Here is a 26,365-nt window from a genome sequence, read left to right as displayed (position 1 = left end):
GTCTCTTTAATTTTGATGGATCTAGCCAAATTGCTCCCCAAAGAAAGAATCTGAATTTGCACTCTGACCAGCAACATATGAAACTATCTACTTTCCTATGCCCTCGCCAAATCCAAGGTACAATCTAAAGTTTTGTCTTATCCAGTCTAATTTATTCAACAAATATTTATTGAGCATCTCGTCTATTAGGTGCCAGGCATTTTCTAAGAGCTGAGAATGCAACAGTGAATGAAACAAATACAAATCTTTACTCTCATGGAGCAAACATTCTAGTGGAGAAGTCAGACAAATAAAACCATTATTTAGTATGTTAGGAGCTGATATGGATTATGGAGAAAAATAAGGCAGGGAAGGGAATAAGAAGTGCCAGGGAGAGCCAGGGGTGTGTATGTGTGTGTGTGGTATGTGTGTGTGTGTGTGTGTGTGTGTGTGTGTATGTGTGTGAGCGTGCACTGGGGTAGAGGGAAGTGGTGCCTGCACTTTTAAATAAGGTGATCAGGGAAGGCCTCGCTGAGACTGTAACATGTAAGCAAAAACTTGAAGGAGGTGAGCAAGCTAGCCATGGTACCACCAGAAAGAGTATTTCAGGCAGTGCGAACACTATGGGGAAAACCCCAGAGGAGAGAAAATAAACCGTAGTTTTCCTGTATGGACTCCAGGGGCCCTAGAGAGAAGGGGGCCATGAAAGAGGAAGTCATAGGAGATAGTGGAAGGTGGGATGTTGTAGGACACTGATTGCAAGGACTCTAGATTTTGCTCCACATAAGCTGAGTAAATCTTCGGAGGTTTTTGAGTAGAGAGAATGATATGGTCTGACCAAGATGGTAACAGACTCCACTGGCTGCTGTCTTGAGAAAAACCTAAGTGTCAAGGATATGTAAATGGAGGCCATTCTAATGGTCTAGGTGACAGATGACAGTGGCTAAGACCAGGGTGGTGGGTGGTAGCAGTTGAGACGGTAAGGAACGGCTAGACTCCGGATGGAATTTGAAGGTAGAGCCAACAAGATATGCTGGAGGATTATAAGTAGGGTATGAAAAGAAAGAAAAAAGTGAGTCCCAAGTTTTGGATTTATAAACATGGAGGCTTTGTCTCCACTGGCTGAGATAAAGAAGTGTGGGAAGAGCCAGCATGGAGGGGGAGGAGGAAGAGCAAGAGCTTATGAAAGTGTCAATATTCATGGGTTGTGTATTATCTTTAGAAGTGTCTTACTACACATAGTTTTGTTCTGTTCCAGCTACAGTGTGAGGCTGAAGGGACTTATCAAGTACATATTCATTGAGAGGCTACTAAGGGATAAGAAAAAATAACAGAAGGTCCCTGCAGCCTCTGGCTTAGCTGGGGAGACAGGATATGGACCCATCATAAAACATTAACAGGATGTGACAGAGTACCAGCTGTCACCAAACAGCACAGGACTGTGGTGTCAAGCCCACACTATGCCACTTACCACTTGCACCTGGTGCCAGGATGGAGGCTGAGTGTGGTTTTAGACGCCACACTTCCTACTGGCTGGAAAATCCCCTGATAAAAATGACTATATTCTGAAATTGGATTTTGGATTTTGAGATAACCCACCTAGGTTCAAGTAGAAAGTGGGTAAAGGAGGTTCCCAAAATGTGAACTCAGCTAGCAAGAAAATGAAATCTAGGGACTGACAGCTACTAGGAACTATTAGAGCTGGATTTGCTGAGAATGGAGAAATTGGAACATTCAACTCCTGGAAAAAGAGAGGTGCTGTGCCCCATTACTAACTCTGATTTTTAAACATGTCACCTAATTTTATGAACCTCAGTTTTCTAATCTGTGAAATGGAGGTGACAAGTCTTACCCTATTCAACACAGTTATGAGACACAAATGAGATCGTTTTAAAACCTTTATCTCTGAAGAAATATCAGAATTCAATATTATTAATCAAATTCAAATGATGGAGGCCCATTGGGGAAATGTCTGCTCTAGCACTACTCAGCTTGCATATGACATCTGTACCTCTGCAATATGCAGGCATCTTATATGTTGTTTGTTTCAGACAGGATATTTATAGAAAGCCACAGAACCACATCTATTTAACAGACTTGATCAAGAGGTTAATGTCTGCCAACTCAAACAGTTACTAACTTTTTTTAAGATTAATTTTAAGTTGTAAAACTTCTAAATGAAATAGTCCTCTAAAATGTTGGAATATTACAGTACAGATTTCCTCTATTGACTATCCACAATCATAATCACCTTTCTACCTCCACCCACTACATCACCCAGGGTAACCATTATTATCAATATGGTACAAACCTTTTTCTGGACACATAAACACATATGTGTACTTGTGATGTACCATCATTGTGTGTGATGTTATTATCGGTAGTGAGTTTTGTTTTGTTTATCTAAAAGGCATGCGTGCATCTATTTGCAAGCTTTTTCTACTTAATAATATGTCTTGGAGAGCAACGCTTGTTAGTACACATAATACTACCTCATTCTTATTAACTGATGTAACTATTCTGTTTATTAGGCTTTTAGGGATTTTTATCTAAATGTTTTTCTTAGCATTCATCTTCCCAGAATTTGAATACCTTCATGATTTCCTTGTTGATAAATTAGAACTTTGATAGGTATTAAAACATGACCCAACTCTCCAGTTTCACATTCAGATGTGGTAGCTGAGATCACATTTTGGCAATCCCATTTCCTATTTCAGATATCATTCGCAGGGGAGCAGCAAGCTTCCCCTTTTTTAGAGTGGTGCTAGATGGTTCCTGCTGCCTGAGTTGACGCCAACACCACCAACCACACACAGCAGCATCTGACTTTTACCAAGAGCCCCTGGGCACCTGATGTCTAGGGAGTAAGCAGTCCCCTGGGGCACCTAGTGACTCACAGCCCTATCAGCTGCTTGTTTCCAAGGCAGGCTTTCTGGCTCCTATTTTCAGATTTCCCCATAGCAGGGAAAACTCAAGAGTCTGGTTTGAAAACAACTAGCATAGTTTGGAGGCCCTTCTCTTTAAGAAATTTTTGACGACTTCTGAGAGTTGGAAGAAAAGACATAGGCAGGGAGGAAAAATTAGAAATTCAAAACATTTAAGCTCCAGCTGGGTACGGTGGCTCATGCCTGTAATCCTAGCATTTTGGGAGGCCAAGGTGGGTAGATCACCTGAGGTCAGGAGTCCAAGACCAGCATGGCCAACACAGTGAAACCCTGACTTTACTAAAAATAAAAATAAAATAAAATAAAAATTAGCCAGAAGTGGTGGTGTATGCCTGTAATCCCAGCTACTCAGGAGGCTGAGGCAGGAGAATTGCTTGAACCCAGGAGACAGAGGTTGCAATGAGCTGAGATCACACCACTGCACTCCAGCCTGGGTGACACGGCCAGACTATCTTATAAAATAAAATAAATAAATAAATATATATATATATATATATATATATATATATATATATGCTCCAATGCCACATCATTAACACATTCCATGTGCTTAGATAACATAGCATGAGTTGGTATCATTCAGTTATTCATTCTGTAAACATGTATTGAGCCAGGCACCGGGAATACAATGGTGAACTAGAATGTAGGGTCCATTCATGGAGGCAAAGACTTTGTTTTGTTCTTTGCAGTATCCCCAACACCTAGAACACCACAGACTTTGCCATACCACAACATCTAGTACAATCCATGCACATAGTGGGCACATAACAAATGTGTTGAATATATACAAGAAAACAGAAAAAGAGCTATTTAGTGTTTGCATGGAGTTATGTTTAATTCTGAAGAGTCTATTTATGAGCTGCCCAAATCCAGCAAAGAAAAACTAACAAGCACTGTCTTCCTTAGAGAAAAAAGAGAGCTTCTGAAACAAACCAGTACTCTGAGCTAAGCATCATCACTCACCCCAAGTGATCCAAGACAGAGAAGCAACATGCATCACATCTCCAGAGAAGTCACATCAGGGAGTGACACAACTAATGTCACCGAAGTAAAATCCAGCCTAAGGTCCTTAAAGAGTCTCTTGTTTCTGCCTCTGTAGTATCCTTCACTCTGCCTTTTGATCATAGCATTTTATTTTCCTTTGAAGAACACCCCGCTCCCAGTACCACAGGTTGACTATAACAATGAAGGCACCCTCCATCCTGCACCCCTAACCCCCAACAAGAAAAGAACATATGACCAAGAAATTGACATGTGATCAGATGAGCCAATCGAACACTCATTCTATAATTTGCGTCTTAAGGGCAAAGACTCAAAGTTGGAAAACAGCTGGAGTTGAGGCATGATTTAAAGGGTAGCATCTTGAAGATCAGGCTGAACCACAATCACTCCAGGCTTTAGATGATTACAGCTTTCCTGCTCTTGCATTTCTAAAACAACGTATGTTATTCTAGCTGTTTAGTGTTCCCATCATTCTATGGGTTACTCCATAACTTGTCAATCAATACTATTTTTTTTTCCTTTTTTGGCTTAAGTTAACCAATGTTAGAGTCTGTTGCTTTCAGAACTAACCCCATACAGTCCCCTGAAGTGGGTTAAGGGGCAGGAAAAGGGTAATTATGATAAGAGAGAGAGCTGGTCCTGAAAGAACACAACCCTCTCTTAGGCAGGGTACAACACACCAAAGTTTGATTTAGTCAAGTGAGACTTTTCTTTCTGTTTCTCTGCTTGGCCTCGCCTTCCTGAAGAGAAACAGACACCATCTGTCTGTTTTTATCTGTCCCATAATGCAAATGACTTTCTAAATTTTCAAACTATTTTTATTGGGTGCAGTTTGTTGGTCAATTTCACTTCCCTCCCCTCCCCAAAATATATACTCTAGAAAACCTTAATAGGCATAATCTTTGCTTATTCTTCAGTTCCAGGCAACAAACATACTACTTGTCCTCAGAATTCAGTAGAGATTATTCTCTAGGCAACTTCATACTCAGGAATAATTCTGCCCTTTTAAAAAGATAAAGTATTTTTTCCCAAGGAGAAAATAAAATACATAAGCTGAGCTGGAAGAGGCAGAGCATGGTAAGATGTTCTTCTTCAAAAAGTTTGGCTCTCTCAGCCCTTCTATGAAGGGATTCTAACTCTATTGTGTGTCTAACACCTTTTTATGTAGATATTTATGACCTTTATCCTCTGAATATTAATCATCTCCTAATTATTAATGACAAAAAACATCACTCAAACTAGTTTTAGTATAAGGAGAAATGTACTGCCTCAAGTAACTAGAAACTTCAGACATAATGCTAGCTTTAGACATAACTGGATCCAGGCACTCAAAAGATAAAATAAAAATGGGTCTCGGCTGGGCATGGTGGCTCACACATGTAATCCCAGCTGTCTGGGTGGCCGAGATGGGCAGATCATGACGTCAGGAGTTCCAGACCAGCCTGACAAACACGGGGTGAAACCCCATCTCTTTGTAAAAATACAAAAGTTAGTCAGGCGTGATGGTACACATGTATAAGCGCAGCTACTCGGGGGACTGAGGCAGAAGGATCACTTAAACTTGGGAGGTGGAGGGTGCAGTGAGCTGAGATCATGCCACTGCACTCTAGCCTGGGCCACAGAGCAAGACTCTATCTCAAAAAAAAATCAAAATTTTTCTCTTTTCATCTCTGAGCTCTGAGTTATGGCATTCTCAGGCCCCCACTAGGCCTGAATTGTACCCTCTTTTCTGCTTGTGATCTTAGCAGAAAGAAGATAGCTCCTTCTCAGACAGTTGACCAACAGGCCCAGGCTTGACTCTTCTTGGCCCAAATGGAACCAATTGCTCTGCTCAGAGGGAGGAAATACATCTACCTAACCGGTTCTAGTCTCACGCACACCCTTGCAAGGCTCAAGTGAAGAGGAACTGGGGAGACAGGAAAGGTAAGCCACTTGGACTGAGAGTGGGAAAGCTCTCGTTTCCAAAGGAAAATCAACTGGAAACACAAAAAGGGAATGGATACTGGCAAGGCCAAAGAAAACATCCACCACACTTGGTAATGTCAGCTGCTGATGCACTAGTTTAAACATGGTGTGTGTATCCAAGGAGGACTGCCATCTAGAATGGACAGAAAGAACCCCACGAGGAATAGTCCTGTCAGCCCAAAGCCCTGCAAAACACACTACGGAGCTCTCTGCAAGAGGAACATCAGACTCCCACTGCGATCCTTCAAAATTCAGATAGCGCTCCTCTCTTCCTTCCTCCGTCATTGTGGTGTGTGCTTTACTCCGTTTCTCACCATGTCTTCTCACAAGACTTTCAGGATTATGCAATTCCTGGCCAAGAAACAAAAGCAAAACCGTCCCATTCCCCAGTGGATTCGGATGAAAACTGGTAATAAGATCAGGTACAACTCCAAAGGGAGACATTGGAGAAGAACCAAGCTTGGTCTGTAAGAAATTACGCATGCGATGGCACACATATCTACGCTGTCTGAAGGCCACAATCGTGTTACCAAATCAAGCTGAAAAATGTCACCGCTATCTGGAGAAGTTTGAACAGTTTCCTTTCTGTATCTGTTATGAAGGCATTCATTAGTACAACCCACAGTGCTTCCATTATTCATGTTAAAAAAAAAAAAAAAAAAAAAAGAAGGCTTTGGTTGCCTGGGTTCAGTAATAAATATGTGAGACCTTTCACTTCTAAAAAAAATAAAATTTAGATAGAAAACTGGTGACCTCACCAACAGCTACTCCCCAAACCAAACAGACAGAGAGAAATTATTTCATCGAATTTAAGGGAACTCTCATCTGAGACTGCTGGCAGAAGCAGAGTTTCTCAAAGAGCGATGGTCCTAAACACCGACCCTAGAATCCCTAGGGATGTTTACTGAAACTCCAGATTCCTAGACACTATTTGACATCATCTGAATTGTAAGCTCTTTGGTAGGGGCCCAAGAATCTGTGTTTTTAGTATTTGTTAGGCTTTGGGGATTTTTTGAGATGTGGTCTCCTCTGTCACCCAGGTTGGAGGGCAGTGGTGCGATCTTGGCTCACTGCAACCTCCACCACCTGGGCTCAAGCAATTCTCTCATCTCAGCCTCCCAAGTGGCCGGGACCACAGGCATGCACCACCATGCCCAGCTAACATTTGGGGTTTTTTTGTAGAGATAAAGTTTCACCATGTTGCCCACGCTGGTCTCGAACTCCCAAGCACAGGCAATCCACCTGCCTTAGCCTCCCAAAGTGCTGGGATTACAGGCATGAGCCACTGCACCCGGCCAAATCTGCATTTTTAAAAGGCTCCCAAGCAAGGCAGGGACTAGAATGAGACAAATGAGGAGGTTAGAGTGCCACAAGTAGAGGCACTCACTTTTGGGGCCCATTCTGCAACTGCACAACCCCAAAAGTGAGTGCCTCCTTTAATGTTGTTCCCTAGGCCCCTCCCTCACCTCTCACCCTCTCACCTCTGTTCCAGAGGCTTGGGAATTCTGAGGCATGTCGAATTTAGGAACCACTGGCAGGATGGCTTAGAGCATGCCCTTTGGCATAACAGTGCCTCCCTGTGGCTGCTGTCAGGATTGGGTAAAATAATACCCAGAAAGCACTTAGGACAGTTTCACGGGAAGCACTGTGTAAATGGAAGCTGCAATTATTAAGTATTCATCCTTTAGTCAGGCCCGACCCCATCACCTTCCATAGCTAACTATGACCATCTGAAACTATTCAACTCAACAAGTCTTTATTATCAACTGTGTAAGCATGGCACTGTGGAATGCATGCATGGAATGCAAAGATGAAAAATAAACAGTATTTGGCCAGGTGCAGTGGTTCACGCCTACAATCCCAACACCTTGTGAGGCCGAGGCAGGTGGATCACCTGAGGTCAGGAGTTAAAGGCAGCCTGGCCAGCATGGTGAAACCCCATCTCTGCTAAAAATACAAAAATCAGAAAAATCAGCTGAGTGTGGTGGCAGGTGCCTGTAATCCCAGATACTCTGCAGGCTGAGACAGGAGAATTGCTTGAACTTGGGAGGTGGAGGTTGCGAGGGGCTGAGATCGCACCACCGCACTCTAGCCTGGGTGACAAGAGCAAAACTCTGCCTCAAAAAAAAATAGTTAATTAATAACAACAGTACTTATCCACAGAGTACTACCCAGAGCCAAAAATAGAAAATTATAAAACTCAAAAGTTCTGTATTCATCTGTGCCTCGAGACACCCATCCTTCAGTTCCTACCATGTGCTCTCCCCTACCTCACCTGCGTCTTTCCCATGATTAACTATGCTACCATCTCTAAGCAGATTCTTTTTTTCTTTTTTTTTTTCTTTTTTTTGAGACAGAATTTTGCTCTTGTCACCAAGGATGGAGTGCAATGGTGCAATCTCGGCTCACCACAACCTCTGCCTCCTGAGTTCAAGCAATTCTCTTGCCTCAGCCTCCTGAGTAGCTGGGATTACAGGCACCCACCACCATGCCCAGCTAATTTTTGTATTTTTAGTAGAGACAGCATTTCACCACGTTGACCAGGCTGGTCTCAAACTCCTGACCTCAGGTGATCCACCCACCTCAGCCTCCCAAAGTGCTGGGATTACAGGTGAGAGCCCCCAAGCCTGGCCATCTAAGCAGATTCTTACAGCTAACGATGTTGCCATCTCTAACTAGACTCACATCGCTAACTATACTGCTACACTGAACAATATTCCCACTTGAATTATATCTCCATCTCTAACTATACTCCTATATAGATTCTATTGTCACAGCTAACTCCCTCGCCATAACAAACACTTTCCAGATGCCCAGAACAGTCTCAAGTCTCAGCCCCAGAGACGAGATTTAGAATCCACCCTCTTCCTTCCTCCAGAAGACAAGCCCCTCTACAATTCCAAGTATTCTGTGTTCTCCAAAGTCTCTTTATATTATATCTAACCAGAATTAAACATAAGCCTGGACCCAGCTATCATGCCATACCTCTTTCCAATTCAATTAAACTCTAAGAAGCATGTATTAAGCACTTGTTCAATGCAAGGTGACTCGAAGTTACAAAATAGGAGAAAAAGATGCATCAAAAACTGTAGTAGGAGAAAAGCTGAGCATCATTCACATTTGCTATGAAAGGCCACCAAAGGCTTGCCTGAACTTTAAGCCCAGATCCTACCCACTGAGTGTTAAAGATAACTGAATTTATGCCTGTGGGTTTTTAGTTCACTACTCCTTTATATGGTTTCTTCCTCCACAACACTCAGAAGATACAGCAACAGGCCAGAACCCTGCAACTCTCCCGGACAAGTTCTACAAAAGTAAAGGCAGCAGGCAGACTTCCCCACAAAGGTTTTTTACAAACCTTCCTGTAATCCTCTATGCTGCCACCTCCTGGCCTTCCATTGTAAATTCACTGCAGGCTCTTCGGAGATGCAGCTGAGGATCTCAAACAGGTTCTAAAGCTTTCTTTTACTCAACAGATGGAAAATTGCTGTGGCCACAAGCCTGTATGAGCCTAGAGCTTAAAGGGCCATAGTAATATTTAAGTGGCAGATTTAAACTAGTTGTAAACCAAACTCTAAACCTGTTAGGGCACTGCTAAATTGAGCAGTAAGTCCTCTCTTCTCTTGGCTACCACGTGCCAAATAACATCGATTATTGTATTCCTATTTCATTTCATCTTAGTAAGAATTGGTATTTAATTTATTAGCCTGAAAACCATGGGAAAGTGTATAGACCACTACATATATTTCTTAAATAATATAAGGGAAGCAATTTAAATGAACCATTAAAACTTGTTTTTACATTTTATTTCTCTTTCTCTGTGTGTGTGTGTGTGTGTGTGAGTGAGTGAGAGAGAGAGAGAGAGAGAGAGAGAGAGTCACTCTGTTGCCTAGGCTGGAGTGCAGTGGCACAATCTAGGCTCACTGCAACCTTCGCCTCCAGGGTTAAAGTGATTCTCCTGCCCTAGCCTCCTAAGTAGCTGGGATTACAGGCACCCACCACCACACCCAGCTAATTTTTTTTTTTTAGATGGAGTCTTGCTCTGTGGCCCAGGCTGGAGTGCAGTGGTGTGATCTCCATTTACTGCAACCTCTGCCTGCCTTCCAGGTTCCAGTTCAAGCAATTCTCCTGCCTCAACCTCCTGACTAGCTCGGATTACAGGAAGGTGCCACGATGCCCAGCTAATATTTGTATTTTTAGTAGAGATAGAGCTTCACCTTGGCCATGTCAGTTTCACCAGTTAGGTCTTGAACTCCTAACCTCGCGATCCACCTGCCTCGGCTTAGCAAAGTACTGGGATTACAAGCTTGAGCCACCTTGCCTAGCCTTTTCTTTTTTTTCGAGATGGAGTTTTGCTCTGTCGCCCAGGCTGGAGTGCAATGGTGCGATCTCTGCTCACTGCAACCTCTGCCTCCTGGGTTCACGTGATTCTCCTGGCTCAGCCTCCTGAGTAGCTGCGATTTATGGGTGCGTGCAACCACATCCACCTAATTTTTTGTATTTTTAGTAGCGATGGGGTTTCACCATGTTAGCCAGGCTAGTTGCAAACTCCTGACCTGGTGATCTACCTTGCTTGGCCTCCCAAAGTGCTAGGATTACAGGCGTGAGCCACCATGCCCAACAGCCCAGCTAATTTTAATATACTTAGTAGAGACAGGATTTCACCATGTTGGTCAGGCTGGTGTCCAACTCCTGACGTCAAGTGCTCTGCCCACTTCCACCTCCCAAAGTACTGGGATTACAGGTGTGAGCCACCACACCTGGCAGTTTTTAAATTTTCTTTATTTTGTCTTTTTTTATTTAAATAAATCTATCCTGGAAACAGCTGGATAACATAGATTAAAAGAGTAGTACAAATCTCAAGAGAAAGAACTGCCTTTTGTTTGAGGAAATGCATTAATGGACCATTTCGGTTGCAAAAAAATCCTCTCAGATAAACGGGCAAGTAGGGAGGAAAAGAGAAGCATTTTTTTTTCTTTTTTGAGGAGTCTTGCTCTGTCGCCCAGGCTGGAGTGCAGTGGCACAATCTCAGCTCACTGCAACCTCTACCTCCCGGGTTCAAGGAATTCCCTGCCTCAACCTCTTCAGTAACTGGGGTTACAGGCACCCGCCACCACGGCTGACTAAATTTTGTATTTTTAGTAGAAATGGGGTTTCACCATTTTGGCCAGGCTGGTCTTGAACTCCTGACCTCGTGATCCACCCGCCTCAGCCTCCCAAAGTGCTGGGATTACAGATGTGTGACACAGCGCCTGGCTAAGAGAGCCATATTTTTCTGTGTGATAATGGAAAAAAACTGTGGGTTAATGTGAGGAGAAGGGAATGGGGAGAAGCTGGAACAGAAAAGATGAAGCAGGAAGGAGAGAGAGGTACCAGAAGAACTGAAGCAAGCCCTTCTAAAGGAAGGTGGTAGTCAGCCCCGCTGTGACAGGACAGCACAACACCCAGCACTTAGATGAGGGAAAAGACAGCCTTTCAAATTGATAAGTGCTTAATGTTAAATATTTTGCTTGACCAAAGTAGAGGGCCGTTTCAAGTCTATGCCATGAGTACTCCTTTGAGTTGCTTTGTGGAGTTTAAAATGTACGTCTCTAAGCTCCGCTCTCCCTTCCCATGCCGAGCCTTGCAGGGTCTACTCTCCATGTTTTCAATTTAGAAAGGCCTTGTCACTTCAGACAGGGAATTTAAATTGAGCCACCTGTCCCTATCTCTCATATCTTTCCTTCCTATCCCATAAGAAGACCAAGTGCCGGCAAGGTGTGGTAGCTCATGCCTATAATCCCAGCACTTTGGGAGGCCAAGGAGGGTGGATCACCTAAGGTAAGGAGTTCAAGATCAGCCTTGCCAACATGGCGAAATCCCATCTCTACTAAAAATACAAAAATTAGCCAGGTGTAGTGATGAGCACCTGTAATCCCAGCTACTCGGGAGGCTGAGGCAGGATTAGTGCTTGAACCCAGGAGGCAGAGGTTACAGTCAGCCAAGATCCCGCCACTGCACTCCAGTCTGGGTAACACAGCGAGAATCAGTCTCAAAAAAATAAAATAAAATAAGGAGGCCCAGTGTCCTCTCTTTTGTCCCTAGGCTAACTGACTCATAATGAGTACTCCTCAGTCCAAGGGAGAGCGGCCCCTGTCCAGCTGTTGTTAAACAAATACGTTTTCTTGTCTGTAGAAAATGTACTGGCCAGATGTGGTGGCTCACACCTGTAATCCCAACATTTGGGGGGCTGAGGTGGGTGGACAACCTGAGGTCAGGAGTTCAAGACCAGACTGGCCAACATGGTGAAACCCTGTCTCTACTAAAAATAGAAAGAAAAAAAAAATTAGCTAGGCATGGTGGTGTGCACCTATAATCTTGGCTACTTGGGAGGCTGAAATAGGAGAATTGTCTGAACTCAGGAGGCACAAGTTGCAGGGAGCCGAGATGATGCCATTGCATTCCAGCCTGGGCAATGGAGTAAGAGTCTGTCTCAAAAAAAAAAAAAAAAAAAGAAGAAGAAGAAGAAAGAAAAAGAAAATATAAAGATAAACTGATATGTTTGACTCAAAATTTAAGTGCCGTTTTCATGATTCCTGGTACCATGACATCCTTGAAAAGCAAAAGAATGTATGAAAATGCACATCTCATTTTAATGCTTATGCTTTTTCCTACGGCAACATAGAATGGTTTCATAGGAGTGTAAAACTTATTAATAAAGGCAAAATCCTTAGCTGCCACCCCACCAATGCCCAAAAAGGATTGATTTAAAGACCTCAAAGGGAAAAAAAAGTTGTAAAACTAGGAGAGAAGACCTCTACTACCCAGAGACAGCCCAGTAGCCGAAGCGCAAAGCTTCTCAGCTTAGAGGAGGCACAGACCTACCTACCTACCTTCCTTCCTTCCTCCTTCCTTCCTTCCCTCCCTCCCTCCCTCTCTCCCTCCCTCCTTCCTTCCTTCCCTCCCTCCTTCCCTTCCTTCCCTCCCTCCCTCTCTCCCTCCCTCCTTCCTTCCCTCCCTCCCTCCCTCCTTCCCTCCTTCCGTCCTTCCTTCCCTGTAACTGCAGAAAATCTAGGACTGTAGATTAGGTTCCCAGGAAAGCTAACTCTGAGATGGAATTTAGCGTACAGGAGATTTACTACGAGCGCACATGGAACCAACACCTGTGGAAAAGAAGGGCAGAAAGGAACTGACTGGGCCTCAGTCAACCCCACGGGGAGTTCTAAACACAGAATGACGATTCAGAGCTGTTCTGAGTCGGTGAGGGAGAACTGGCCCTTTCTGTCCCCTCCATGACAATCAGTCTTTGGATGAGGTCTACCTGGGAAGGAACATGGCCTTGGCCGAGGCAGCCGTCTTCAGCGGAGGCCGTCCCGGAAGCGGGCTGACAGCTAGAGCCCTCCGTTGGCAACACTTCCAGCAGCTCCGTCCTCCTTCCGGAGGGAGCCTCTGCGTGCCCCGTCCTCCTTCCGGAGGGAGCCTCTGCGTGCCGCGTCCTCCTTCCGGAGGGAGCCTCTGCGTGCCGCGTCCTCCTTCCGGAGGGAGCCTCTGCGTGCCGCGTCCTCCTTCCGGAGGGAGCCTCTGCGTGCCGCGTCCTCCTTCCGGAGGGAGCCTCTGCGTGCCGCGTCCTCCTTCCGGAGGGAGCCTCTGCGTGCCGCGTCCTCCTTCCGGAGGGAGCCTCTGCGTGCCCCGTCCTCCTTCCGGAGGGAGCCTCTGCGTGCCGCGTCCTCCTTCCGGAGGGAGCCTCTGCGTGCCGCGTCCTCCTTCCGGAGGGAGCCTCTGCGTGCCCCGTCCTCCTTCCGGAGGGAGCCTCTGCGTGCCCCGTCCTCCTTCCGGAGGGAGCCTCTGCGTGCCGCGTCCTCCTTCCGGAGGGAGCCTCTGCGTGCCGCGTCCTCCTTCCGGAGGGAGCCTCTGCGTGCCGCGTCCCAGCAGCCGCTGCCCAGCAGTCCCCGCACCAAAATCCATCCTTGTGGGCAGTCACACAGGCTCAGGATTTCCTTCCTCTCAAAATGCCAGGAATTCTTTTGTCAGATTTCTTTAACATAAGATTAAGTCCTCCAGGCATGATCACTTAAACCTTCAGCTCTTTGGGGGGAACATTCTAGAAGTAAGGTCCAGGAAACTGTCCGCAAGTAGAAGCAGTCTCACCCGCATAGACATGATGAAAACTCTTCTCTGGAAGTACTGACATATGCTACGATGTGGATGACCCTCGAAAACATTATGATACGTGAAAAAAGCCAGACACAAAAGGTCACGTATTATATGATTCAACATACATTAAACACCCATAGAGAGGGACATAATTCCAGCTAGTGGCTGCTGGGAACAGGGGTGGACTAAGAAGAGCAACTGCTTAATGTATATATAGGGTTTTTTTGGAATGATAAAATATTTTGGTGTTTTAGATTTTGGGGGGGTTTTTAAAGAACAAAACAGGTTGGTTTTTTTTGTTTGTTTTTTGGTTTTTTTGAGACGGAGTTTCACTCTTGTTACCCAGGCTGGAGTGCAATGGCGCAATCTCGGCTCACCGCAACTTCAGCCTCCTCAGTTAAAGCAATTCTCCTGCCTCAGCCTCCTGAGTAGCTGGGATTACAGGCACGCACCACTATGCCCAGTAGGAATTTTTGTATTTTTAGTAGAGATGGGGTTTCACCATGTTGACCAGGATGGTCTCGATCTCTTGAACTCATGATCCACCCGCCTCGGCCTCCCAAAGTGCTGGGATTATAGGCGTGAGCTACCATGACTGGCCAAAACAGGTATATTTCTTTTAGACTACCTGTTACAGAAGATAGTGTGGTATGGATGAATAGTATGAATGACAAATAATACAAATATATTTTATTTGAAATAAAAAATGCATACACAGCTCAAGGGGTCACTTGGAAACAAACTGTTACTTGACTAAATTACTGAGCAAAAACAAACTGAAGCACAAACACCTTTCTTTTTTGACATGTATCTGGGGATAGGTAGGAAGACACTACTTGTTTTTTTTAAAAAACTGACCTTCCCCTAAGGCCTGGTCGTAGAAGTGTAAACAATGTAAATGAATCCACCATTACCATTGTCATATCTTATCTGAGTGTATTCTGAGATTACACACATACCTGCCAATATACCCGGGAAAGGTTATTTTATCACAGTTACACTTGAGTTCTTGGCAGGCAGGACAGAGGAAGAGTAATTTGAAAAAAGTTTTACATCCTATTTGGAAGGAATCACTAGTATTTCCTTAAATAACAGGTTACAATAGAAAGATAGTGCCTGGCAGTTATCTTTTTCACTTTGGTTCATTTTTAGTTTTTGTTTATGATTTACAAAGCTGTTTAATTCATTTGCTTATAGTACAATCCTGCCGTAAAGTATTAAAGCACAACATACCTATTATTCCTTCAACATCTGCATTTTTCAAGTTTTATACTCTACCTCCACAGTATGTCAGCCGTTCTTGGATGTTAAAAATAAATAAATAAATGGGTAAAACCCTTCTAAAAATGCAGATGTCAAAATAAAATTTTAAAAATTTTTTAAATAAATAAAAATTAAAAAAATAAAAATGCAGATGTCTATAATTACAATGGTATTAAAATGGGAAGGAGACAGTGAGAGAAGGGATAAAAGCAAACATGTTCATATGCAGGGAATGTGGTTCAAGTCTTTGGATTTAAAAACAAGTTTCCAGGCCGGGCGCGGTGGCTCAAGCCTGTAATCCCAGCACTTTGGGAGGCCGAGGCGGGTGGATCACGAGGTCAAGAGATCGAGACCATCCTGGTTAACATGGTGAAACCCCGTCTCTACTAAAAATACAAAACATTAGCTGGGCATGGTGGCACGTGCCTGTAATCCCAGCTACTCAGGAGGCTGAGGCAGGAGAATTGCCTGAACCCAGGAGGCGGAGGCGGTGAGCTGAGATTGCGCCATTGCACTCCAGCCTGGGTAAGGAGAGCGAAACTCCGTCTCAAAAAAAAAAAAAAAAAAAAAAAAAAAAAAAAGTTCCCCAGAGAAGCTGGCACTTTCTTTGCCCTCCAAAAAGGACCTGAAAAGTCCCAATCCAAACTTTGGAAAATTACAGTTATGAGATGCAATAATTGATGATCAAAGCAGTCAGAGGGTGAAGGATGAATGTGTCTTCCGTTTAGCTATAGATTGCAGCACATCCTCTTTAGGTGTTGGTGATCAGTAAAAACCACTGAAGTACCAGAAGTGCCTGAAAGGACAGGGGTAAAAAGTAATGACCATAATACCTGTCTAAATCAGTAGCAGGGCTTCATGGCTAGAAAACTTTTTTTTTTTTTTTTTTTTTTTGAGACGGAGTTTCGCTCTTGTTACCCAGGCTGGAGTGCAATGGCGCGATCTCGGCTCACCGCAACCTCCGCCTCCTGGGCTCAGGCAATTCTCCTGCCCCAGCCTCCTAAGTAGCTGGGATTACAGGCACGCGCCACCACGCCCAGCTAGTTTTTTGTATTTTTAGTAGAGACGGGGTTTCACCATGTTGGCCAGGATGGTCTCTATCTCTCGACCTCGTGATCCACCCGCCTCGGCCTCCCAAAGTGCTGGGATTACAGGCTTGAGCCACCGCGCCCGGCCAGAAAACTTTTTTAAACACTAAAATGTCTCTAGGATAGATCTTTCTCTCTCCAACATTAAATGTGACATAATTAACAACAACAACAACAAAAAGATTTACACATAGATACAGCAATAACAGAAAATTACAACGCAGAGAACACAAAAGAATCAAGGCAACGCTACAGGTTCCACAGTATTCCATGAGGCTAGAAAAACAGTTAACTTTGAAAGCCCTAGTAAAATATCACTCTTGTTTATAAATTACTTATTTATCATGTGACCACACATTGAATCCTTGTCTTTCCACATACTGGAGAATTCTACATTCAGCCTTTAAGTATTCTGCATTTCTTTTTTTTTTGAGACGGAGTTTCGCTCTTGTTACCCAGGTTGGAGTGCAATGGCGCGATCTCGGCTCACCGCAACCTCCGCCTTCTGGGTTCAGGCAATTCTCCTGCCTCAGCCTCCTGAGTAGCTGGGATTACAGGCACGCGCCACCATGCCCAGCTAAGTTTTTGTATTTTTAGTAGAGACGGGGTTTCACCATGTTGACTAGGATGGTCTCGATCTCTTGACCTCGTGATCCACCCGCCTCGGCCTCCCAAAGTGCTGGGATTACAGGCATGAGCCACCGCGCCCGGCCCGTATTCTGCATTTCTTTATCAATCTTGTAGCCAAGTATTTTGTTCCAGTTGATTTTGGTGCAGGTAACTGGAAGCTGCCAGCGCCAAGGCCTTAAATGTGGTATCTGACTTCATTTGATGGTTTTCACAATTGCTGTCTGATACTCAATTTCTGCATTCTCTATGATTTTAATAAACTCCTGGGCAGTTTGGGCTTCATTCAAAACAGTTAGTGAATCCTATACATCTTTATGACTAACCAACTGAACATTGCCATCTTCATAATAGTGAACCTGAGTCTTAAGCACTCCAACCACCTGGGCTGTAGGTGGTGTGATGGCGAACTTCCACTCTGATCTCCGATGATCATTCCAGAAGTTTTTAGGCTGAAACTGGTGGCTTTCAATACATGCAATAATAGTCTGTTGCCCATTGATAGTTTTAGCATAAACAGTACAGAAGCTGTTGGAATAATGGTCTTTCACACAGGCTCTTAAAGCACTATCACAGGATTCTCTCCAAGAGTTCACACCTCCATCAACATCTTCTGGCTGGGGGTCACTTGCTTCTTTCCATAGGTGATCAAATTTAAAGGAAATTTTGTTACTTGGATCTAAAAATCTATTACCCAAGTCACCGTGCTCTGTAATTAAGACCTGATCTTCAGTTCGTATCCAAGTCACGGCACCAAAAAAAAATAAAATAAAATAAAAACCTGATCTTCATATCCTTCTATCTTCATTGGTGTGAACTGATCCATGTTATACTGGGCAAATGCATGTGCTGCCCCTTCCCTGAGGAGATTATCATTGTTAAGTAGTAGCCGAACATCATTAAAAACTTCATTAAATTCCCCTGGGGGTGCATGAGTGATGAACTTAGCAGCTATGCATACCTTCTCCTTATCCGACACACGATCATCGAAGTCGTCCATCTTGGGCTGTTCTCTTGGTGTTTGTTTTTGAGATTGAGTTTCACTCTTGTTGCCCAGGCTGGAGTGCAATGGCACAATCTCTCTGCAACAATCTCACTGCAACCTTCTTTGCCTCTCAGGTTCAAGTGATTCTCCTGTCTCAGCCTCCAGCATGGCAAGGATTACAACCACCCACCACCACCCCAGGCTAATTTTTGTATTTTTAGTAGAGACGAGGTTTTGCCATGTTGGCCAGGCTGGTCTTGAACTCCTGAGCTCAGATGATCCTCCCCTTGGCCTCCCAAAGTGCTGGGATCACAGGCATGAGCCACTGTGCCCAGCGAAAGCACATGAAAATTTTTTGAAACTAGACAAAGATGATGATTGCACAACATTGTGAATGTACTAAATGCCACTGGATTGTTCATTTTTAAATGGTTAATTTTTTTTTTTTTTAAGTCAGCATCTCTGTTGCCCAGGCTGGAGTACAGTGGCACCATCTAGGCTCACTGAAACCTTCCCAGTTTCAAGCGATCCTCCCGTTTGAGCCTTCCGAGTAGCTGGGACTACAGGTATGCGCCGCCAATTTTTGTATTTTTTGTAGAGATAGGGTTTCACCATGTTGCCCAGGCTGGTCTCGAACTCCTGAGCTCAAGCGATTCACTTGCCTCTGCCTCACAAAGTGCTGGGATCACTACAGGCTTGAGCCACCATGTCTGGCTAAATTGGTTAATTTCATATTATGTCAATTTCACCTCAATTAAATAAAATGAGGTAAAACCACACACGCGCGCGCACACACACACACACACACACACACACACCCCAAATACAAAAAAAATCTCTTCCTTGGGAACAGCCAACTATATGAAAATTAACCCTTTACTGTAAGAACTTTAATTTTTTAATAACTAGGAATTATTAAAATGTTGTTACTCTGTCTTCAGAGTAAACTTACATCACATAAGGCAAATCAGATAAAACTATTTGTGCTTAAAATCAAGCATCCTATCCATGTAGTTGGCTCTGGATAGCCAAATTACGTAAATCTGTAATTTACATGAGACATAACTTCTGTCTACATGTAAAGAATATTTTCCTTCCAAAGGAGTTTGAAGTGTTATGATCACATACTCTTTAAAGTTTCCTGAAATAAAAATGACGTTCAGAGATTTCAGGGTCTCCAAAATAATTATCTGTTTGGAAAGGCACACTCCAAACTATTCAAAAATACTGGATGAAATCACTCATCTCTTACTGGTAAAATGTGAAAGATGGTATGTGAATATTTTGTGTTAATACATGTGGTGTTTGGTGACAGACAAAACAATGGTATACTTGTTGGAAGCTAAAAATTACGTGAATTAAGTTGTCTTTAAATAAATAATGCCATGCCACCACCATTTCAGCACTATTACGCAGTAGAGTTAGAAGCTCCCTGAAAGAAATTTAACTTTAAAGTAAGAATGATACTCCAAGAGCCACAAGGTAATCCCAGCACTTTGGGAGGCCAAAGTGGGCAGATCACTTGAGGCCAGGAGTTCAAGACCAGCCTAGCCAACATGGCAAAACCCTCATCTCTACTAAAAATACAAAAATTAGCTGGGCATGGTGGCACATGCCTGTAATCCCAGCTACTTGGGAGGCCAAGGCACGAGAATCACTTGAACCAGGGAGGAGGAGGTTGCAGTAAGCCAGGATCACACCACTGCACTCCAGTCTGGGCAACAGAGCAAGAATCTATCTCAGAAAAAAAAAAAAAAAAAAAGCCATGAGGTAGTTAAGATACTAGGACCTTCAAAAAAGGAAAGAAACAGAAAGTGTCAGTTTAAAATTTGCCTAATATCAAAAATCTCCATTCTGAAAAAATAAGTCAAGCCAACTATCCCTTCCCCCACCCTCTGTGATAAAAAATCATTTATGGCCGGGCGCAGTGGCTCAAGCTTGTAATCCCAGCACTTTGGGAGGCCGAGGCAGGTGGATCACGAGGTCGAGAGATCGAGACCATCCTGGTCAACATGGTGAAACCCCATCTCTACTAAAAATACAAAAAATTAGCTGGGCATGGTGGCACGTGCCTGTGATCCCAGCTACTCAGGAGGCTGAGGCAGGAGAATTGCCTGAACCCAGGAGGCGGAGGTTGCGGTGAGCCGAGATCGCGCCATTGCACTCCAGCCTGGGTAACAAGAGCGAAACTTCGTCTCAAAAAAAAAAAAAATCATTTACAAGTTGCATTGTTTTTCTAAAAGCATTCTATCTAAAAATTTTGCATAAATATTCAAACACACTAAATTTCAAAACATACTTAAAGTCTATTATTTAATAAAATGAAATTTTCATGTTTAATTCTCCACATTGTAGTTTTCTGAGTTTTCTAATTAAACATAGTTACTTCAGAATAAAAATTTTAGCATTTGAGGCATGGCATTTTGACTTCCATACAAGAGTTTGGACATCTGCACTAAAACCAAATTGCTAATGCTTCATGTAAATATAATGTAAAACATAGGCTTTAAGTGGAAATAAATGACATTTAAAGTGTGGTATGGTTGTAAACCAAAGATGTCTTTCACCAATTTGCTCAAAAAACCCAGATAATCTGAAAATATATACAAATCAATAGAAAAATTTCCATTTGACATTTCTAGGCAAGATTTAAGTGTGATAGCTGACATATTTTTCCAGTAATTATGTATTTAATTCCTATTTTTCTCAATGTACTTTAGATATTTTCTCAACTATACTTGGATTTTCAGAATTCGAATTTGTATGGTGTTAAGGTAATGCATATTTGAGTTTATCTTGCTATTTGAGAAATTGAAATTCTACCAATTACAGTCGGTAAGTGTCTATAATTACAGTAAGAATTGCACACTTAAAATCATTAAAATAGCAAAAATTGTGTTTTATATATATATCAGTTATACCACAATAAAGAAAAAGAAAAGGGAAGAAAAAAATAAGGCTCTTTCTATCAGAGAGAGAAAAAGAGACACAATTTTGATTTTCCCCCCATTGGAATACAGAATTAAGTACAGACCACTCAAGATATGCAAATTTGTGATCAGAGCACTTATAAGTAGCAATTCCAAAATAAATACCAGTACAATCAAAAAGATGTCATATTCATCTTTATTTATTTAAAAGGAATTTAAATATTTAATTTCCTTTTAAAATAAAAGGATAAAAAATAAAATAAAATAAAAGGATGATAAACAAAACACCCCCCAGCTTGATGGCAGGGGGTGTGTAAGGAAGGATTGACGCCGCTGAATTAGGACAGCAAAGGCAAAATGATAAAGACTAAGCAGAAGAGCCAGGCGCCGTGGCTCATGCCTGTAATCCCAGCACTTTGGGAGGCCAAGGCAGGCGGATCATATGAGGTCAGGAGTTCGAGACCAGCCTGGCGAACATGGTGAAACCTCATCTGTACTAAAAATACAAGAAATAGTTGGGTGTGCTGGTGGGCGCATATAATCCCAGCTACTTAGGAGGCTGAGACAGGAGAATCACTTGAACCCAGGAGGCAGAGACTGCAGTGAGCAAAGATGGCGCCACTGCACTCCAGCCTGGGCAACGGAGCGAGACTTCATCTCAAAACAAAAGAAGAATTGGATAAAAGCATTCACTCACCCCAAGTTCCATAATGTCCATACCAGCCTACCTCTAATCAATCCTATTAATCCCAAATCCATATTCAGTGTCTCACAGCTGAATCTCCCAGTAAGTCTTATCTACCTTTCTCTGATGACCTTATGTTCCTCCTTAACTTTTACTGTAAACTCAGATTGAACCTTTCTACTATTCTGTATTTTTGTATTTCTTAAATCATCAAGAATTTTTAAAAGGCTTTAGCAAAACCAGAAATAGGCTGTCCCTCTCTTCTTGGTTTATCTGAGAACAGGAAGTCAAAGAAATCTAACAAAATAGCCTTTGGAAGACAGCTTTTCACGCAGAAGATAAAATTACAGGGTAAGAAATTGTGACTTACATCTACTCTGAATCACTTACAGAAATGACTCCTTTTTTTTTCAAATCTTTGCTATTTAAGTCCATGATAATCATTTGCATTTGAAAAAGCTGACTCTGTTGAGTCATACTTAGAACTACAAACTGGCTCAACTTGTGACTCAGTCCAGACAAATGAAAACAAAAGCCAAATGGTCCAAAATATGCAAGAGAAACAAGGAAAATAGTCTTTACATTGCTGATTTGAGGTTTTTTTTTTTTTCCAAATTTACCAACTGGGTATAATTTCCCCACTCAAAGCACATGAACTCAGGTACAACAATGCTATGGAATAATTTGATGGTATTGTCCATTTCTTGTAACGCTCCGTTTACCCCACTGGCTTATGCTGGAGCCAACTAATGCTAAGCCAGCATTAGCTGGCTGGGTTAGCTGACCAGAGTTACAGGGGTCTTCGCAGGGCCTGCAGAGCAGAATCCAGGTCAGAAGGCAATCGTTTTGCACCATCAAATGTATATTCTAGTTGGGATCTGGTCTTCTACTCTCTCTGCGACACTCATGAACCCCCACAAACTGTGGGAGGCTCAGTGCAAACTCCTCCTGTCTCTCCCCAGTAACATTTATATATAGTCAGCTAACTCTTCCCCATGTTACCCCCATCCAAGCAATTCACGAGGCCATTTTCATTTTACACATTTTAGACCCTTACACTTTTTAGTTGGGGAACTTTTTTTTTTTTGAGACAGAGTTTTGCTCTTGTTATCCAGGCTGGAGTGCAATGGCACGATCTCGGCTCACCGCAACCTCCGCCTCTTGGGTTCAAGCAATTCTCCTGCCTCAGCCTCCCGAGTTGCTGGGACTACAGGCATGCGCCACCATGCCCAGCTAATTTTTGTATTTTTAGTAGAGATGGGGTTTCACCATGTTGACCAGGATGGTCTCGATCTCTTGACCTCGTGATCTACCCACCTTGGCCTCCCAAAGTGCTGGGATTACAGGCGTGAGCCACCGCACCCGGCCTTGGGAAACTTCTATACTTACCCAAAGATTGAGAGACTAGTAGAATTAACCATATAATGTATAATATAGCTGCATACAGATAATGTATAATATATCTCTCACCCAGCTTAGACAATTATTACAATACTGCCAATCTCATTTCACCAACCCCTCTTCCTCCATTTTTTTAAGTTGAAATATTTTAAAGTAAATCCTAGACATCAATATTTCTTACTTAAAAATTAATAACTGCCATGCCATTATCATGTCAAGCAAAATGACCAGTAAGTCTCTGTACAAATTCCTCAACTGTCTCAATACCCTCACAAGAGCAAGTAAGTGGTAGAAGCTGGGATTCGAACCCAAGCAGCTGGGCCCCAGTGCACATTAAAATCTCTAATTCATAGAAAGAGAGAGTTCAACAAGAGCTCTGCAGAAAATGGCAAAATAAGCAGAGAAACAGGATGCCGGGAAGCAGGAAAGTTAGCAACCTCAGCAAAGTGTGGCCTCCGTCAAGAAGGGGATTTCAAGATAATTCCTTTTGGGGAACTGACAACCTCAAGGAGAGCAAGTCTGATGGCTGTAGACAAAAACAGGTGGTGGGCCTCCCTATCCCGGCGTGGGGAGGGGATAAGGCAGTGTGAATGCTGACGAAGGCAGTGTGAATGCTGACGGCGCCAGTACTTGGTAGATCCTAAGACTCTGACTCCTACCAGGCAGAACGCAAGCGTGCCTCTCACTGAGCCACGGCTGCCTGAAAGCTGTGACTAACCCACAGAAGGCCTTGGTTGCCATGCAAATCAGAAACGGTGTTGTCCAAGATAAAATCCAAAATAGCCTAGAGATTTGGCTGTCTTAAAACACGAGCTCAATAATGACTAGTTTTGATGCAGCAAGCCTTTCTAGAATATGGTTTGGAATCTTCCTGCTGGTGGGTCTCATTTCACTAGACAGCTCCTTTGTTGAAATGAAATCCTTGTAAACAAGGACTGCAGAAGAAATGCCAAAGGAAGAAACTAAAGCTCAAGTTGCAGCCTGGTCTTGAATCCCAAGAAGGCACGGCCCAGACAAGCTGGTGTTCCACAACTAACCACAAGGTGGCACTGCTTTGAGCCAAGCCCCAGGTATGCTAAAAACTAAATGAGATCAACGGTGAAGTTTGATAGCTGCAGAAGAGCCAAGTGGCAGCCATTCAAAGAAACCCCTTAGACCTCCTGCTATGGGAAACAAAAGTAATTGGCTGTGGGTCCCAGCTGCTGCCCCTCTACATCCACCACGGTCTTCCCCCCGGGCTGCTCCTGGCCCATGACAAACACAGCCTTGCTGTCCACACCAAGCTATTCACTTGGGACAAGGGCGGCTCCCACGGGTGACTTTGGCTTGAGGACTTCCCATCTGCCTGGTCCTCCCTTTCTTGGACTGTATTGCGGTCTGTGGTTTTTCCTATCCAATCCCCCTTCCTTCTCTCTCTCCACAGTTGTCAGAACTTCATGATAGCCCTATTCAGGAGTGGCCCCATGATGGTGGAACTGGACAATCTTTCTTTTCTTTTTTCTTTTTCTTTTTCTTTTCTTTTCTTTTTTCTTTTTTTTCTTTTTTTTCTTTTTTTTTTTTTTTTTTTTGTGCGATGGAGTCTCGCTCTTGTCACCCAGCCTGGAGTGCAGTGGCACGATCTCAACTTGCTGCAGCCTCCGCCTCTCGAGTTCAAGCGATTGTCCTGTCTCGGCCTCCTGAGTAGCTGGGATCACAGGCGCATGCTGCCACGCCCAGCTAATTTTTGTTTTTTAGTAGAGACGGGGTTTCACCATGTTGAACAGGTTGGTTTCTAGCTCCTGACCTTAGATGACCTGCCTGCCTTGGCCTCCCAAAGTGCTGGGATTACAGGCATGAGCGACAGCTCCCAACTGGAAAATCTTTCTAATGGGCAGCGTGTGAGGGTGCAACTGGCATCTACAATGGAACAAAAAATGGCCCGAGGTGAGAATATATACAGTGGCCAGGAAACAAGGTCTGGGGTAAAGGCCTGTGGATGAACTCAGGGGAGTGAGCACTCCAGGGGAGTATCATTTCCACCTCCCACCTTAATGCCCCCAGAATGCAATCCTCACGGAAGAGGCGTAGAACAAGCAAGCAGCCAAGAAGACTTGGTGGGTTGATAGCTGGCCTTCATCACCGGCCAGCCCAGAGCTGCTGTGACAGGCACAGGGATGGGGGGAGGCTGCAGACAGCCTGTTAGCATGGACTCCCTGTTATCCCAGGTCAATGGAACTGCCATTGCCTCTGAATGTCCAACCCGTCTGCAACACAGGCCATTGCTGAGCCCTGAAGTATCACTGCTCCTTAAGGAGACCAATGGGCCACAGGAGGCCAGTCGACAAGCAGCAGGCTCCGGATGTATTGCTTGTTTGCTCTGTGAAAATGGATCTGGGCCCTCTAAGTTGTTTCCCTGGGCCAGCGGGTTCTGAAGCTTTGTCAGGAAAGGGTGATGGAGAAATACTGCAGGAGGAAGAGTTTTGCTTCCTGACTGGCGCAGTGCAGACTGCGGGGCAGGAAGGTCTTCCCAGCTTCCCAACACTGCCCTCACAGAGTTTTGCATCAAGAAGCCTCAAGTGGGCCGGGTGCGGTGGCTCAAGCCTGTAATCCCAGCACTTTGGGAGGCCGAAGTGGGTGGATCACGAGGTCAAGAGATCGAGACCATCCTGGTCAATGTGGTGAAACCCCGTCTCTACTAAAAATACAAAAATTAGCTGGGCATGGTGGCGCGTGCCTGTAATCCCAGCTACTCAGGAGGCTGAGGCAGGAGAATGGCCTGAACCCAGGAGGCGGAGGTTGCGGTGAGCCGAGATCGCGCCATTGCACTCCAGCCTGGGTAACAAGAGCGAAACTCTGTCTCAAAAAAAAAAAAAAAAAAAAGCAGCCTCGAGTGGGACACCTCTCTGTGCAGTTTTCCCCAGGACCCCAAAGGGAAGTCCTCTGCCCTCTGGGGACCTGGGGAAAACTGCACAGAGGGCAGATTTCTAGAAAGTTCTACCAGCAGAGCACCACAGTGACTTCTCTGCCTTCCACAGTGTCAGCCCGAGGGGTACTGAGGGGACTCTTCTTTATTTTTATTTATTTATTTATTTATTTTTGAGACAGGGTCTTGCTCTGTTGCCCAGGCTGGAGTGTAGTGGTGTAATCTTGGCTCACTGCAACCTCTGCCTCTCAAGTTCAAGCAATTCTCCTGCCTCAGCTTCAGGATGCATGCCACCGGTCTGGATAATTTTTGTATTTTTAGTAGAGATGGGGTTTCACCATGTTGGCCAAGCTGATCTTAAACTCTTGACCTCAGGTGATCTGCCCACCTCAGCTTCCCAAAGTGCTGGGATGACAGGTGCAAGCCACCACGCACAGTCAGGGCTCTTCTTTGAGCTCTG

The 26,365-nt window shown here is 43.9% G+C and overlaps 1 protein-coding gene and 1 pseudogene across 1 annotated transcript in view; both read right to left on the bottom strand.

The window, feature by feature from the left end:
* The window catches only part of MREG (melanoregulin), an 87,347-nt gene extending 74,070 nt beyond the window's left edge, over positions 1-13,277 (bottom strand). Inside the window, exon 1 of the mRNA XM_039470166.2 lies at positions 13,192-13,277. Coding sequence (XP_039326100.1) covers positions 13,192-13,205 — 14 coding nt within the window. The 5' untranslated portion in view covers positions 13,206-13,277. The remainder of the gene's footprint in view (positions 1-13,191) is intronic.
* On the bottom strand, positions 13,262-18,399 carry LOC101031962 (F-actin-capping protein subunit alpha-1-like; annotated as a pseudogene).
* Positions 18,400-26,365: the final 7,966 nt, after the last annotated feature.

The sequence above is a fragment of the Saimiri boliviensis genome, chromosome 5, assembly GCF_048565385.1.
Source record: "Saimiri boliviensis isolate mSaiBol1 chromosome 5, mSaiBol1.pri, whole genome shotgun sequence".
NCBI lineage: Eukaryota > Metazoa > Chordata > Mammalia > Primates > Cebidae > Saimiri > Saimiri boliviensis.
The sequence above is the reverse complement of the archived record's forward strand: the minus strand, read 5'-3'. Positions and strand labels throughout refer to the sequence as shown.